This window comes from Carlito syrichta, unplaced genomic scaffold, assembly GCF_000164805.1.
Source record: "Carlito syrichta isolate Samal-C Ts95f unplaced genomic scaffold, Tarsius_syrichta-2.0.1 Scaffold301687, whole genome shotgun sequence".
Classification (NCBI taxonomy): domain Eukaryota; kingdom Metazoa; phylum Chordata; class Mammalia; order Primates; family Tarsiidae; genus Carlito; species Carlito syrichta.
In genome coordinates, this window is record NW_007245783.1 from 302,256 (window position 1) to 320,863 (window position 18,608).

Genomic DNA, 18,608 nt, shown 5'->3' on the forward strand with positions numbered 1-18,608 from the left:
TGCTTAATAAAAACTTTCTGATAATATAATGAATGAACAATTCTTGAGGAAGTATATACAGTTGATGATTTTTTTCAAGAATTATCATCCATAAACTACTTTTTTTCATTTTAAATCTTCCATATCATTTTTTGACAATCAATTGAAAATGTAAAACTAGAAACATTAAAAAATATAAATGAAAGCAGCATTAACTATAGACTGATATTCAACTTCAGAAGATAAAATAAATACAGGTGTGTATTAGGGTAAAATTATGTTGATCATGTGTAAATGAAAACTGCCAATATAATTAATATTTCTCTTAACATGTCCCACCCATTGTTTTTCCTCCAGAAGACAAAGGTAGCAAAGGAGGAAACAGGAAAATCTGCTTCAGTAACTGAACATATTGATTTAATTATCTAAGAAGTCCAAATGCTAATACTCCTAATAATCAGCCATTCCTTTTGTGTTTTGGTAACATATATCCTCATACATTGTATATCAAATGGAATTTTTTGATTCACTCCTGACATTTCAAAGTTTCCATTTTTGAATTCCCCTAGTCTTAAGTATGTAGAACATTGTCTCCTTTGTTTGACAGGCGTAACATTTTCTCCAACATCTAGGACTCCATGATGCAAAATGTCATTTTGTCTATCTTCTGTTCCAGTATTCACTTTAATTTTTTTTATGACAACTGGATTTTCAAATACAATTACAAAGACATCTCCTATAGAAGGTGGTTTCCCCCAAAAGTACTCGTCAACACTACTGTAAGCCTTGCTTGCTTCATAATTTTCAAACACATTCATATTGGTGTATAAACTTGCAGGAGGGTTATCAGGAATGTCAAAAGATTCCTCTTCAAAATCATCATCTTTCAGCTTATTCTCAGTCCCTTTATATGATGAATAATAACCCATGTGTTGAAAGAGGGATGGTTTAAAACGAATCACGTTTTTCTGAGCCAACAGACCCCGAAAATGTGTCAACAGCCAATCGCAAGGCATTTCTTGATAAAACATTAATAAAAAATGGGCCAAACGTGGGAGATCATGAGAATGATAGAGTTTACCAATATAGCCAAGCTTAGAGAACTCAAGAGTGACCCAGTAAGTTCCTTCTAACGATGCAATGACTTTCTTGATGGCAGTTAAGAAATTTTTTGAACATCGAACATCATCTTCAAGCATGACATAATAGTCTGAAGTATTGGCACAAAAATTAAGCAGAAAAGCATAATCTACATTTTGCTTGGAGCGAAATTTGACTCTGTCTTCTGGATCATTGTAATTTCTTTTGAGACCATCCAGGATTGGGTAATAATCCTCTGGAGCATGTATAACCATTAATCTTCCTGCAATAATGTGGTGGGCAAATTTCTGTGTAATATCCTGAACCATGACATCACGCCAGGAAGAATTAAAGTCAGCTAGATGAACCACCACTGAAATTTCCTTCAGTTCTTCATAGCTGGATTGCTCAAAAATGGACTTGATTGTCTCAAGTAAATAGTTTCCTTTTTTTCGTTTTACCGAAGAAAGTCCAATTGTAAGATAACCTGAGCAAAAGATTGCAGAAGGAAAACAAATTAAGCGTGAAATAGAAACACAGAAGAAGAAAAATATTTGTTTTTTTCCTCAAACCTGCCACTATATTAAGTAAATCTAGTGAATGATTATGTATAGAACATCTTATGATTAAAGTCCTAAGCTAAATATATAAAGGCTAAAGTATTCTGTACATAATTTATATTTTTGATGGGAAATAAATTGCATGTTAAACACAATAATGTATGACTCTATTGCCATGAACATTTGTTTATAAAATTTAAAAAATGGTTTAAGGTATTCTGCAGCTTAATTTCCTTAGATATGCCCATTAGAGAAGATAGATAGATGCTTAGATAAACACAAGTCATTTTTTTAAATTCTGCAAAAAGGGAAGAGTGTTCAGTTAAGGTTGACAAACTAGTTTCAAATGATGAAAACGAAAATAAAGGAAACTCAATTATTTCAATCATCTTTACATTTTTCACAAAATACATGACATTTATTTTCAGTTTTTTTTTTTTTTTTTTTTTTTTTTTTTGAGTTGGAGTCTCTGTCGCCCAGAAGTGCAGTGACCGCTCCCGGCCACTGCAACCTCGACCTGCTGGGCTCCGGCGATCCTTCCGCCTCAGCCTTCTAAGGAGCTGGAATTACAGGCATGCGCTACCACGCCCGGCTGATTTTTTTATTTATTGTAGAGATGAAGTCTTGCTGCCCAGGTGGGTCTCGAACCCGCGGGCTCAGGCAATCCACTCACCTCAGCCTCCCAAAGGTGCGGGATTACAGGCTGAGCCACTGAGCCTGGCTTATTTTCAGTTTTTAATCACTGTCATTATTTTATACTTAAGACTTCAGTATTGGATTTCATAATTTTAGTTTCAAATTTATTTAGTATATGGATTAGAAAGCAATCAATATCATAAGATATATTTTACAAAACCTTTGTGCTACCATAGTTCAAGACATAAACATTACTTTTTTTTTATTTTAAAACAGAATTTATAGCAATTTTGCCTGAAGAAATTTTCATTCATATATTTAAAATCTAAAATTAGATACTGAATATATGAATATATTCAGAGAATAAAATAAAACCCTGAAAAATAGCAGTTTACCTCTGAGAAGTGTTAGATGGCTTTCTATTAAAATATTTTCACTTTTTAAAGATTCCACAGTTATTTGACTCAGAACTGAATAAAAATTCAGAGCCACTATTTGGATAATTGGGAGATGTTTATATGCACCAAGATCATTGTTGTAATATAGACACCTCTATGATGTTTGTGTGATGTTGAAAGGGTCCCATTCAAGGAAAAAAAAAATCTTACTAGTTTGTTAGAGAGGTTGAGATTCACACATTTTGTTTAAGTACCTGGGCTTACAACTCTGACTTCTGTTGAAACACAAACATGTTAACTGGTATCATTCAACTGTAAGCTACTAAACTTCATTGGTACTCAATAATAGTCTATACTTACAGAATAGTTTCTACATAAGAGACAGGAGTTTATCCATTGTATCTGTAATATGAATCTTAAATGTCAGTGTTTTGGGATAGGTTTGCTATTATCATCTGCTTTACAGATGAGGAAATTAAGTCACAGTGAGATGAGGAAACTTGTGCAAATTGTTACACTTAGTAGGTGGTATAGTATCAAGGTTCACACTACCCCAATCTTATCCTTGGTGGTGTTATAATGCCTCTTTTGTGTAAAGCAGTAACCATATGTGCCACGAGACATAAGTATATTTATCATGGAAAATCAGAAGCATTAATGTTTAAGCAAAGGTGGTGTAACAGATGGAGATAAAAAAAATAGTGGCAGTCTTATGCAATTAGAAGGAAGCCTTAGAACAGTAGACATTTGAAATGGTGAAATGAAAGGAAGTGAGATCTTTAAAAACCTAAATTAACAATTTCCTCAACCTAGTGATCACAAATTAATTCGCGTAAGCATATCTCAAAGGGGAAGTCAATTTTTGTGGTCGCCACATAATTTATTAAGACGTCCATGATATCAGCATATTTCATTGATTCTGGGATTTGTTTTCACACTGAAACTTTTTAAAATTTTATTTTAAAGATGTGGGGTACAAGCCGGGTTCAGTGGCTCAGCCTGTAATCCCGCGCCTTTGGGAGGTTGAGGTGAGTGAATTGCCTGAGCCCGTGGGTTCGAGACCCGCCTGGGCAGGCGAGATTTCATCTCTACAATAAATCAAAAAATTAGCCGGGCGTGGTAGCGCCTGCCTGTAGTTCCAGCTACTCGGAAGGCTGAGGCGGAGGGATCACCGGAGCCCAGCTGGTCGAGGCTGTGGTGGCCGGGAGTGGCCACTTCACTCCAGTCTGGGTGACAGAGTGAGACTCCAACTCAAAAAACAACAACAACAACAAAAAAGATGTAGGATACAATTCAGGATTAAGTATGCAAGCGGACATCATACGGGTAAAGTTTAGGCATCCTTTTGAATCTCACTTTGCCTGGTTTGAGTTTAGGTACCCTTGTTGATGTTGTGTCCCCACCCCCACCCTGGCAGTATCCTGCTACTATCGATCCCTTTCTTACAGAATTATGGTAAATATTCAGGGTCTGCTTATGAGTGAGAGTATATGATACTCTGTTCTTTGTTTCAGTGATAGATTTGTTCTGAGTATGATAGATTCTAAATCCATCCAAGTTACAGCAACATCCATATGTTTGTCCTTCTATATGACTGCATAATATTCCATTGTGTATATGTACCACATTTTTCTTATCTACTCCACATTGCATAATATTCCATTGTGTATATGTACCACATTTTTCTTATCTACTCCACATTGAAACATTTAAAACTCAAACTCCACATTGAAACATTTAAAACTCAAACTGCATATTATAATTGATAGCATCATATGTTTAAAATGAGTAATGCTTATACTTTCTCAGTGTAATATTTACTGTATTTATTAGATAATAGTACTTTTTATAAGCTATGGTATCTTGGAATCCATGAAATATCGTATGTTACTTCTCAGCTTCAAACTTTTTCTTTTTAAACAAACTAGTGTGCTGAATAGTTTCCTCAAAAAATTCACATTTACCTGGAATCTCAGAATGTAACCTTATTACTAAATAGGATATCTTTACACATGTAATTAAAGATCTTGAAATGAAATCATTCTGAATTTAGGGGTGGGCCCTAAATCCAATGGCTGATGTTCCTATAAGAAGTGGAAAGAACACAAGAAGACAAAGGGGAAAAAAGTCATTGATGACAGAGGCAGGGATTTAAGTTCTACTGTCAAAAACCAAAGAATGTCAGACCTCTAGAATCATGAGAGAATAAACATGTTTTTTTTCTTCTTCTTCTTGAGCTGGGGTCTCTGTCGCCCAAGTTGGTGTGCAGTGGCACAATTATGGCTCACCAAACAGCTCACTACAGCCTGAAACTCTTGGACTCAAGTGATCCTCCCACCTCAGCCACCACCTCCTCCCCTCCCAACCCTGAGTAGCTGGAGCGACTACTGTGTGTCACAACTCCTAGCTAATTTTATTTTTTGTAAAGATGAGGTCTCCAACTCCCGGTCTCAAGCGATCCTACTGTCTCGGTCTCCCAAAGTGCTGGGATTACAAGTGTGAGCCACCATGCATGGCCTAAACGGTTGTGTTTTTAAGCCACTAACTTTGTCATAATTTGTTATAGCAGACCGAGAAAACTAATACATTGACTTTTACTAATTCAAAACTTGTGGCAATCATCAAAACCAAACCATTAGAGGTTGGAAAATATAGAAATTTGAAAGCAGGTGTTTTTAAGCATTCTTTTATATTTTAAAGTATATTAATATTTCCTAGCTTTTTTATACCATCCTATAGCAAACTGTTAAAAGGGACTTATTATAATTAGACATCTCATTAAAATTTTTTAAAAGAGAATTGGGTGTATGAGTACAGCAATTGCAATTTGTGAAGAAACACTGAAGTCCTTCCCAAATAATATATTATCTTAGCAAAACCCTTAAATTTTTATTTCTATACAAATAAAACAAATTGTCATTATTTTAATATAAAATATTTTATGTATTCTTTTTTTTAAAGTTTCAAGATACTTACGCTTTCTTTGTAAAGGTGTGGCAGCTAGGTAGCGATAGGTGACATTTATGGCTCCTGAGAAATTAGATAAATCCTTGAAAGTATGAACATAGCGTTCTGAATTCAGTTGATGTGTGGATGTTTCCCTTATAAGTTGTTTGTCCCCTTCCTAAATGCCAAAAGAGAGGCAAGGAAAATAAATAAATAATGGTTGACCATGGATTAAATAAAATTAATTCTTACACAATGACTATATGAGTATAATATACAGTATGCAGTGTTACATACATACAATTACTGATACTGTAAACTATGAATCATCATCACACACCTGTTCCTACCAGTTTCTGCTCCAGGCTCTCGCTCCTCTGTTCCACTCTGTGTATGACAATTAAGCTTGCTGTTCTACGGCATCCGCTGATAATGCCATTCTCTTGATGAATATATTTCTACATGAGAATACTCACTGCCTTTATGTTAAGATTCATTTGTACAATAATTCAGAGATCTTAAATTTGGCAATTGATTTTACAGTTTCATCTGAGCCTAGCTCCCATCAAATTTCCTACAGATGAGTCATATTAAGCTGTTAACTCTTGTTCAAGCACCTTTAAATGAAAGACCACAGAATGTGCTCATGATTGTGAAACTTTAGAGTAATAGTAGACACGATAGTTGGATTTGGATAATTTGTTAAATAGAAACTTTAAATAAGTATGAGGACGCCAGATGTTGAGAATGGTCAACCATAGTCCTTGTGACATGGTGGTAATTTTTTTTACAAGTGCCTAATTAACTTCAGTTAGGATGCATTTGTACCAAATCAAGGAACTGTGTACAGATCTTGCACTTATCTTTCCAATGATAATATGCTTGTGTGTGTGCATGTGTGTGTGGTATCCTGTTGGAAGTGAAATCTGATCCTTTTATATTTAAGGCCCCTTTTATTTATTTTTGATGGAATTTTCATGTCACTAAATCTTCAAAAAGTTTATATTCAATAAAACATTCTTTTTAAATTTAAAATATATTCTGTTAGTCATTAATTGTTCTTTTATATAAGTTCAATGGTGAATTTTGAGTATCTAATCACCATTTGATTATTTATTGTCTGCAAATTAATAGCAAAATGACTGTTTGAATTGTGTATATGACTGAATAACGTTGGTAGAAAATTTGAGGGACAACCTAATTAGGAAAAAATGTTTCTTTTTTGTTAAAGTGTGCACTCTATTGTGTTATGTTGTATGGATCTGTTTCTACCATTCAGCATAGATTGTCAGGCCAGGCATGTGCAAACCATTGAGACAATAGAGAAAGTAAATGCATTAAATTACTTTGGTCCTGATATAATTTTGTTGTGGTTGTTAAAATTTTAATTAAACTCTTGTTCTAAAAGATCTGACACATTTCAAATACAAGTTTTATCTCAGAGGAAAAATTTACTGCTTTATGTAAAACTCAAATGCCAGTGGAAAAGATGACTAACTCAACCTTTTAAATCTATGGGCAGACTCAAATATTCTTAGAATAAAAACTGAAAATAGTAGATCATAACTGGGTATTTATGGAAAATTTCATTTTGCTAATAGTAGTCAAGATTCATTCTGAATATCATTTTGTATATAAAATTATGTTTATAAGCCTACATTTAGTAGTTAGTAGTATATTTCAATATTGTGCATTGTCAAAACATTTAGACAAAGAAAAATTATTTTTTATAGAGTTCATAATGCACTTGTCATCTGAGAAGCTATAGACTTTCAACATACTTAAAATTAAACCTTAAATGCTAAATTTCTTAGAAATATACTGGTTGAATATCCACCAAGTTCAGAGTATTTTAAATTCTTTACACATAAATATTTTTATTTGTGTGTGTCTGCAAGCATACAAAGCATCATTATGCTTAAAATAAACAAATTCATGATTGCCAAGAAGTAACTAAGGACTCAGTATAGCATCAATTACTTTAGTAATAATGTAACGATGTGCATAATTAATAGAATCTAGAAAAAATTTTTATAAACATTACAGTTGTCACAACCCTACATTCATTCTACTATTTTGTTTATATATGATGTCACATTCTAAAGAAAGAATCTCATCCTGAACACGTAAGAATCTTGACTTTTCTGTCATAAGATGAAGTACATTCATCCTGATTTGAGGACATAAAAGAATATAAAAGGAGAATATAAAAATGGAACTTATATGAAATCACTTTATTAACTTCTCAAGGACAAGCTTCTTTACACTTTTCAGCATAAATAAATAATGCAACTTTCACCTGAGTCAGCCCTGTTGGCTGCTTTCCAGACATATCTACCTGAACAACTAGGCTGTCCCTGGATACCTTCTTTCTGTAGTATATTTCTCAGTAATAAGACAAAGCTTTATGACAATCACTTTATGGGTGGGAATGCAATCCAATGAACTAGATACAGACTAAATATATACCCCTGTGACTACTTTGAAGATGCTCACAACCAAAAGACTAAGTTGATTGGGCATGTAGTGTCTCTTATATTTAGTTTGCCCTGTAGTGCTATTTGTCTCATATGCAAAGTCCCACTTTCTTTACTACTGAAATGCACATATGACTCTAATGAATAAGCATATACACTAAACTGTTAATATGCTTAGGATTTCAAATCACTAATGAATTTTCTAACAAAAAGAGATGAATAGAATCTGCTAAGTAACTCCAGAGATCTTACTACTTACTTCTAACTGTTCTTCTGATTTCTCTGAATTTCAAGTATTTTCAAGTAAGGCCAAATGAAGACAGAAAAAGAAAGATCTACTAATGTCTGTGCATAGAAAATGGCACACATTGTGGCATTCTGGAGTCAAGAAGAAAAATCAAGCCAGACAAGATTATGAAAAATAAAATAAATCTACATAAAATTATCAAAGGGAGAAATGATAAAAAGAAACTGTATTACATTCCTATAGAGGGCCAGTTTTCCATAGATAGTATACATTTTTAGAAGAGCAATTATAATGTCATATTAATGAATTATTAACTTAATAATAATAATACTAATTTTATTAATTTAATATTAATGATTGAAGATATGTTTCTGATCTTTATATATAAAAAAACCTTGGGATAAAATTCTGCTAAAGTGCAATTTAGTTAGATAACATCAGCTAGCAAATAGTGAAAATTTAAATAAGAAGAATACTGTCATTGAATTTATAATAAGAGAAGGGTGTTGGTATTTAACAATCACTTTAATTCATAAGCATTTTTAAATAATAAGTTTTTAAAGCTAAGAAGCAATCTGTTCTCTGCACCTAAACTGATTAGTCAATTTAACCAGAAATATGACTGACATAATCAGATAAAATCACTGAGAATGCACTTTTAGTAGAAGAGCTATTTCATTAAATAATTTTTTTACATTAGATGGCCAGCACCAATTTTAGACCAGACTGTAAAAATTCACAAAAGAGGACAATCGCATTTTATTTTCTTACTGATATATGCTCTACTATATCTTACACATTTTACAAGGAATTTAAAGATGTTCTACTTCAAAAAACATAAAGATGTTTTGCACTCAATGGTGTTTTAGGTCTGTTGAAAGTAAAAGATTAAAATTGCACTTGAAACTGTCTCATAAATGCAGCAAATAATTGACTACAAGCATCCATCCAATACCAAGTACTTGATTTACAATATTTGATTTATTTCGACCAGTGGACAGAGAATCAAGATATAAATTTTTATTACAAAAGTAAATCATTCATGAAGAGTATCTCTAGTTTTTAAGATATTTAATTATATCAAGAAAACATATGGTATAGCTAGACCACATGAGCCTTGTTCGATTGCTCCTATATCCCATAAACCTAATAGGCTTAAAAAGTTCCAAAATATGTATCATTAGCAAGTCTCCCCAGTTTGCTCTTTGCCTAAATCATAGCTATTTAAATCCTGTTAATCTGTGATTTTAGCCATTGTGAATTTACTCTAGAAGGCAGAATGAAGGGTTCACAAAATCAGAACCTATATTTGTAAGCAAAAATCTAGAATTCTGGCAGAATTTCACCATCAAAGGTCAGTGCTGAAGGAACCAAGGTGTTCTCCATAGACCCTCCCAGGAGGATCTGTACCAAGATTATAGGGCTGTCTCAGAGCATAGCAGAGTATCTGATAGGTACTTCATATATCATGTTCAGTTAATAAAATAAAGTATTTTGGGGGAACTACTGCTTGTGATTAACGTAAGAATCTCTCTTGCTGAGAGTCTAATGGAAATTTTCAGCATACTTGCATATAGGGAGGCATTTTTAGTCCTAGTGAGTGTAAAGGTTCTGATTTTCTGAAATATAGGAACAGTAATAATAACAAACATTAGGACAGATATTTCAGGTTCAAATCAGAAAAAGTGAAAGAAAAATAAAGCCCATATTATTCTCATTCAATATAAAATTCTGTGATAATTATAACAACAAAATACTGAAACTAACAAACTGTCTTATCATAATTTATGAGTAAGGTCTTTTGTACATTCCCATATTTCACTTAAAATTCATTCATATATATTTATTATTAATTTTTACTATCTCTTTTTAACTACTAAATAATTTATACATCAATATCTTTACCTCTAGATATCTTTTCAGTGAATATAAATATATAATACGGTGGCCACTTAGGTCTATTCAAAATTTAAATGAGGTGTTACACATCATAATAAAATAGTACTTACAAAAATAGTACAACTAAAAAGTATTGGTAATTATAAAATGTAATTTTTGAACATTCAATGAAAATATAGTAAATAAAGCAAGGAGTAATATTTTAAGACAAATTTTGTTTATATTATATATTTCAAATTAAAGCCACAGTCTAAAGGTTTTTGCATAATATCAATTTAGCACAGTAATGATAACTAACTTCCTTGTAATTAGATGAATATTTGAACAACAATAAATACAACATTACAGAAAGTATTGGAACTTAAATCAAAACAAGTATTAGGTTGGCAATGTATGGCAAATACAAAAAATAGATAATATTCATATTATATTTTTGCTCAAACTAAAACTACTCTAATAGCATAATTGGACTAATTCTAAGTTTGGCTAAAGCTTCATTTGGAAAAAAAGATAATCAACCTCCAAAACTTACCAGAACATAGCTATCTTCAATGTATAAGTTCATAAATAGGAGGAAAATGACAAGAACTCCCAAGAATGACACTGTAGAACGTTTTCGCAGGCATCTCATTTTATCAAGTATTTCAAAAATATGTTTCATTTGATGAAATTTAAACATTCTCTCCTGTGGAAAAGGGGTACAGAAAACCAATAGTGAATTTTGGATGCAAATATTTCTTCATCATGTATATGAAATGTCAGGTCTTTATAGAATCTCACCCTTCAAATGTTTGAACTTATATTATGTTTCCAATTTCACACATGAGATTGGCACAGAGCATTAATACAATGACATAAGGTCAATGCAGGGGTTGATATTAATGCAGAATAAATCAAGATGAAAAGAAAGTCTCATAGTTATTGACAAAAATAGAGAACTTTGGTAATAATAAAGTAAGAAAAAAAGTGGACTTTGATGAGAAACAATAGAAAAATATAAGAGAAAAACAGACATGCCAACTGCCATCAGTGAGATATAACATTAAGACAACATCTATATCCCATATTGAAATGAAAAAACATGGAAGAAAACACAAGTATGGACCTAATATTGTTCTCAGAGTAGTTGGCACTGAAAACAGATACTGGGAAGCTGGGTAAAGTGAAGTCACAAAAGAAGGTAAGGTTGGGGGTAAGTCGAAATTTATATTTGAAAGTTTGCGAGTTATAATTGCTTTGTTTATTTTTTCAATGATACTTGTTAAATCAGTATGAATTTTGTACACACATATTTGCATTGCTATGGTTGATCTGTTAGTTAGAAATTTAGCTATTTGAAATAATTCATGTAGTGCACAAAGGCAAAGTAAGAGTCAGAAACATTAGTGAAGACCTAATGTTTTTAAAAATTTCACTCTTCTATATGCTGTCATCCTCCAATCACAGATTCGTTTGGATTATTGACCATTTTTTAAAGTGCAAAAATTTCTGAAATGATCAACAAACTAAAGTAATATTTTGTCTAAACTCAATACAGTGATAGTTTGTAAATAGTGTCACTTAAAGTCATGTAATGGGTCTTCTTGTGTTTATCTTTAGGATGAAATATTTGTGTTCAAGAAACATTTCAGGAAGTGAAAAGTGTCCATACTCAAATCCTCAGAATTTTGCCTAAAACATAGCTGGCAAATCATAAATCTTCGATAAATTAATGCAAGAAAGAATCCGTGGATCCTTAAAATATAAAAAGCATAGAAGAATTCTAAAAAAAAATTACAAAATAAAAATGTTATTAGTATCACTGTCAATTTTCTTTGACCATATTATTTTCAAGAATTATTTTTGTTATTCTAATTCATTTGTAGAAGTTGTAAACATATATATAGAGATACACACATACAGGCACATAAACACATAATATAAGGAGCTAAATGATATATGACTATTCCAAATAGTATCAGAAGTGATAAATAATAATGCTTTGAAGGCACTGCTGCAGTTCTGTTTGCAATAATGCAAAATTAAACAAAACAACAACAAAACCTCAAGATGTATCTCCAAAAAGTTGAGAAATATCAAAATACAGAAGTCTTAAAGATTAATGACAGTCCCTCAAATTCTAATATCCAAATCCTCCAAGTTATAATCCACCAAAATCCATTCAAGGCAATACAAAGAACAAACAAATCTTTCACAGTGACCATTCTATGTATAACTATAATAAAGACAATAGCACAAACTTCAATTTACATATATGTGAGAACATTCATACCAAGGGCAAGTAGAATGGCTAAGAAGCCCAAACTAGAGCAAACAAAAGATTTTTCGGAAGACAGACCAAATTTATGTTGTTTATTAAACAAAGCACTTATGAGGTCTGACAATTAAGTTTGCAAGCTCATTCTAGAAAAGGTGCTACATACCTCATTGATGAATATCACTATGGTTACCTTTGAAGAAACCCCCCCTGCAAAGCTATGCACCCCAGCCAGTGCCTAGTTCACCTATGAAAGCAATTTTGAAACTCTTTCTGGAATGGCCATCAGAGTTGACATTGTATTACCCTTGATGTCCTGAATGTCACAAAATATCTTCCTTTCAATATTTCCTTTATCTTCAGGTAAAGAAAAGAGTCACTGGGGACAAGATCAGTTGAGTAGGAGGGTATTACAATACAGTTATTTATTATCTGGCTAAAAATTCTCTCACACCTAGTGCATTGATGTGATGCAAGATCTCCTTTGAAACCAATTTTGCATACACTTTTCTCATGTCAAGATTTTCAGTTAAGGCTTTCCTAACTGTCTCTCTATCAATGTTTATTTTGTCTGCTATACTTCTCACAGTCAGTCAACAATTTTGATGCACAGTTTGACACGTTTGCAATGTGTTTGTCAGTTCTGCTCATTCCCAGCCATCCTAATCTCTCTTCATCAGTGACACTTTCTCTTGCCTCAGAAAAACATTTAATCCATTTGTACACTGCTGTTTTCTTCATGGCATAATACCCATAAACTTGGACTAACATGTTACTGATTTCACTTCCACTTTTTGCCAAGTTTAACGAGAAAAGTAATGCTTGTTATTTGCTCTAATTCAAGTTCCAACATTCTCACAATGCTACAAAAAACATGCAACAACAGTAATGAACACCACTCAGCAATACACTGCCACACTTCTACATGAATACAGCTGTGAGACTCTGATATACCAAGGTTAGGAAACTTTACTGAGTTGTTTATACAGTGCTGCTAGCCTAAGCGCATGATGGCAAGTTTGGGAACTTAATTTTCAGACCACATAGACTACACCACAGTAAAAGAAAAGTTAAGGAGGTGAATAAAGTCATTTAAACCCTTTCCCCACCTCAAACATAGTTACCATCTATACTTGTGGTAAAATTTGCAAAATACAAACCTAGAGTGATAAAGTATACGAAGTAAAACCAAATAGATGATTCAGGTAGGAAGAGGGTTTTCTGTGAAACAAGAAATTTCTCAAGATTAGTGGGAGTATATCTAAAGGGCACAGAAAACAGCTTGAAGAAACTCCCATTGAGAAAATTTGGGAAAAATCAATGATCCAAAAAAGCTTATGATAGATAGTAAAATACTGAATAAATATAAATTAATGATGAAACTGTGACAATAAGAGAAAAAAAGTAAGAAACTTCATTTGTCACATGGGGAAATGATAACTGTACCACTTTCTGATCCTGGAAAATGTTAATTGAAAGTATTAGCCGTGTTCGTTGGCTCAGCCTGTAATCCCGCGCTTTAGGAGGCTGAGGTGAGTGGATTGCCTGAGCCCGTGGGTTCGAGACCTGCCTGGGCAACTTGGCGAGATCTCATCTCTACAATAAATCAAAAAATTAGTTGGATGTGGTAGTGTGTGCCTGTAGTTCTAACTACTTGGAAGGGTGAGGTGGAAGGATCGCCGGTGCCCAGCAGGTCGAGGCTGCGGTGGCCGGGAGCGGCCACTGCACTCCAGTCTGGGCGACAGAGTGAGACTCCAACTCAAAAAAAAAAAAAAAAAGTATTAAAGTTTTTTTCTCCACCATTTCTAGTAGGAACTGTATTTCATTCACAATTGACAACGAATATTTTTAGGTATCGGGCAACAGGCAGCACAGAGCAATATTCCAAAAAGTAAGAAAACCAATGAGTTAAGCTCCATGGTTTCTCCAGTTTGCTGCCAGGAAGTAGTTTTCATAGGGAAAGGCAAGAAGAGCAAATTCAGACAGAATCTAAAGATTTTGCTTAATTGAAAATACAGAGATAAGAATTTAAGAAGATTGAGATACTTGAAATTTGAGGGACAGAATGAGGAGGGATTTACATAGAAAGAGACATACAGGATTCTGCAGAGGGCCTCTTCTAATCTTTAAGTTAATACTAACAAATCATGTGTGTCATGAAACTTCATAAGACTGGAAAAGGAATCATGAAAAAGCAGTAGGCCAAACAGTTCCTGAAGTTACAAGGTTGGATATAGTTTGCAAGTTCACAAGTCAAGTTTGTATGTACATCAGCCAACTGGATAGACCTGGACATTAAGAAGAAACTCAGACGCATATCACCTTAGTATTGGGGTCAAATGAACTCTGAAACTGTTCTATCAAAATCTTAAAAAGAAGCATCAATAGCATCAAGTTATTTCATATAACTCATGCCACTATACAGCACAATTCACTTTCAAAGCATAAGGCAATATTGAAAACTTAAACACATAAAAATCGCAATATCTAATGTCTAGTAAAACTCACTAGGAACATAAAAGACAATATAGTCTGTAACTAGGATGATACCAATTAAAGGGAAAAAAATTAAGACATGCCTGTGATAAAACAGTTGAAAGAAGAGGATATTAAAATAGCTACCATAAATATGTTCGATAGGTTAAAGGTAGAGAAAAACATTAAAGTGATAAGGAGATAAATGAAATATTTAAAAAAAGAATTTCTAAAGATGAAAAGTACATCAAAATACAAATTCACTTGCTAGTAGATAATGAATAGTAGGAGAAAATATGTGCTACTGAAGATATAGCAATATGAATAATACAAAGTAAGCAAAAAGAGAGGAGTAATCATATACCCAAACTGCTATCTAATTTCTTATCCACAGAAAAAGTAATAATAAATGTTTTAAGCAATTAAATTTCAGAGTGGTTTGTTAGGCAATAACAGTTAATTAATGTATCTATCTACAGGAGACTTATTTTAACTACATATTTGCAAAATGGGTTTATAATAAAGTAAAAGATGAAAATAAACTATGCAAATATTAATCAAAGGAACGCTGGAGTGGATATATTAATATGATCCAAAGTAAACATTTAATAATTGATGAAGTTATCAATTTGTCAAAAGAAGCATAACTATTCTAAATGTGCATGCACCATATGAAAGTTTCAAAATACATGAAGCAAAACTTAATATTATTAAAAGGAGAAAGAGATGAATACAAAATTATACATAGAGATTTTGATATTCATCTTTTAGTAATTGACTGAACATGCAGAGAGAAAATCATTAAATGTAGAAGATATTAACAACACCATCAAATAAATTCTTCGAACTGAAATTTATGAAGCACTCCACTCAACAATAGCAGGATGTACATTATCTTCAAGTGCACACTGAATATTCACCAAAAAAGACCTTACTTTGTGCCATAAGACAAGTCACAATAAATGTAAATAAAGTGAAATTATGCAAAGTATATTCATAGATGACAACATAAATGTATTATAATTCAGTAGAAAGAGCTCAAAAAATTCTCAAATATTTGGAAAGTGAATAATACTAAATAATCCAAGCAACAAAGGAACATTTTTAAGAAGACAGAAATTAATATTTTAATTGAATAAAATTGAACCACAACTTATCTAAATTTGTGTGATGCAGGCAGAGAAATGCTTAGAAATTAACATGAAATACTTACATTAGAATAGAAAGGTATCCAAGATCACGCATCTGAATTGGCAAAACAAGACATTTTAAAAAGCATGGAAATGTAAATTAAAACTACAATGAGACATCACCTTAGAATATCTATTATCAAAAAGACTAAAAAAATTAAGAAATGCTGGCAAGGATGTGGAAAAATGGAAATTCTTGTGCACTGCTGGTGGGAGTGTGAGTACATCTATTATTGAACAGTATGGAGTTTAAAAAAATTAAAGAAAAACTACCACATTACTGGGTGTGTATCAAAAGAAAAAGAAATAAGTATTTAAAGAGATATCTACATGCCCAGTTTTTTTACAGCACTGTCAACAATAGAAAACATACGGAATCAGCCTAAGTTCAATGTACACATAAATTGATAAAAAATTTGAGACATATACATATAATATTTAGCCATAATACAGAATAAAATACTCTCACTTGCAGAAATATGAATGAAGTTGGAGAATATTACATTGTGAAATAAAACAGGAATATAAAGCAAATACTGCACTCATGTATGGAATCTTAAAAAGTTGAATACATAAAAGCAGAGAGTAGAAGACTAGGGAAGGAAGCAGGGCTATGGGGGGAGAGGTTGGCCAAAGAGTACAAAATATATGCGGAAGAGAGAATTTTGAATGTTATTACTACAAAGAAATGAAGTGATGGATAGGCTAATTACCTGATTTGATCATTATGCAATGTATACATGCATTGAAATATAAAACTCCTTTCCATAAAAAATTGTGTCAATTACTAATAAAAAGAAATTAGGGAATGAAGAGCAAACTAATCAATCCCAGAGTAAGTTAGAAAAATAACAAATTAGGCAAAAGTAAGCTAAACAAAAATGATAACAATAAAAGTGAAAAATTAAATAATAAGAAAAAGAACAAGAAAATCAAATGCTAGGCATTTGACCAGATCAATAAATAAAACCAACATAATAAGACCAAGAATGAGACAGGGGCCATCACTAAAAATTCTACACATATTAAATGGATAACAGAATATTTTTAAAAAAATGTATGCCAATAAACTTGACAGCATAGATGAAATGGAAAAAATTAGCAAAGTTCCTAGAAGAAATAAACAGAATAATTTCTTATATATAATAAACTAAATGAGTAGTTAAAACATAAAAAATTCTGTCCCTATGATTTCACTAATGAATTCTACTAAATATTTTTTAGTAGTTATTCTATACAAGCTTTTTCCAGACAGGGAAGTAAATATTTTTTATTGTCTCAAATCTAAAGAAGCATTTTTATTGAAATTTTATTTGATAATATTTTAAATCATACTATGAGAAATTTGAAGAAGTGAAAAAAATCAAAAGCAACTTTATTTTTAATATTAGTAAGAATCTAGACAATAGGCAATCCTAATTTTCTTACTTATTTTCTCATCTTGAAATCTATGTCTCATCAACTTTTCCCAACTGTCATGCCTGAACAAGAAACATAACCATCTTGTAAATTATGAACTTAGATTTTAAGTACTTTTCAAACAGACTCATGCTTATTGTTATTTTGGATTCTTCTTGCATTTTTACCATCAAGACACAGCATTCTTGAAAATTTGGATGGCTGTAATTTTGTCAAAGATAGGAACTGTCTTATTTCATCATGCCTTTTAACCAAAATCTCCCACTTCCCATAACTGATTCCTCAGTATCTGATCAAATTTCTTACCTACCACCATTCCTCAGGTAATACCTGGTGACTCTGGCCTGTCTTCAGCAGGAATCCTCTGAGGTTAACTTTCGCAAAGAATTATTCTAGCTTCTAAATGATTTTTAATCCATTGACTTGCATTCTGCTTCCTGGGTATAAATTTCAACTTTTCCTTGTTGAGACAGAGGAAATCAAAACCCCATTGCAGCAGACCTGTGAAGTCCCTTGAATAAGGTCATAAGTTCTACCATACCACCTTTAACAAGTGTCATGAATAATTTTTCTCTGTAACAGTTTTCAGTGCTGTGACTTAGATATAATCAAATTTATCACTGAATCCCCAAATTCTTACCCAAGATCCCAAGTTCACACTTTGAAGCCTTTGTCTTCACTTCTGGCTGGTTGATGAAGGATCCATTGGTCACTGCATCAACAGATGACAGTATGTTGAAGCACAGTGAGGGTAGATGTTGATACTTAAAATTCTGAGTACACTATATCAACTGGTGTGGAGTCTCAGACAAATAGAGGCTGGGTTACACAGTCCTAGGCTTCTCAGTATGTAAGAAGCCAGTATTAAGTTACAGTTAAGCAGATATTTGTAAGAACTACCAGGCTTCTTTGTTAGGACGGTACCTGCTGTGTTAGAAGTCTTACTTCTTGACTCTTTGAGTGGAACTTTACTTACTGAATTCCTGGGTTGTAAAATTTTCCTTGGCTCTTTGTGAAGTCTATTTGATTTGTTCCACCCATGAAA

At 32.5% G+C, this 18,608-nt stretch overlaps 1 protein-coding gene across 1 annotated transcript; it reads right to left on the reverse strand.

Moving 5' to 3' along the window:
• Positions 1-374: 374 nt before the first annotated feature.
• Positions 375-18,275, reverse strand: MGAT4C (MGAT4 family member C). The gene is made up of 4 exons (XM_021710936.1): positions 18,224-18,275; positions 10,755-10,907; positions 5,630-5,777; positions 375-1,546 (listed from the first exon to the last, which is right to left on the reverse strand). The coding sequence occupies exons 2-4, from the start codon at positions 10,899-10,901 to the stop codon at positions 405-407; spliced, it is 1,437 nt and encodes a 478-aa protein (XP_021566611.1). The 5' UTR covers positions 10,902-10,907; positions 18,224-18,275; the 3' UTR covers positions 375-404.
• Between the last annotated feature and the right edge of the window lie 333 nt (positions 18,276-18,608).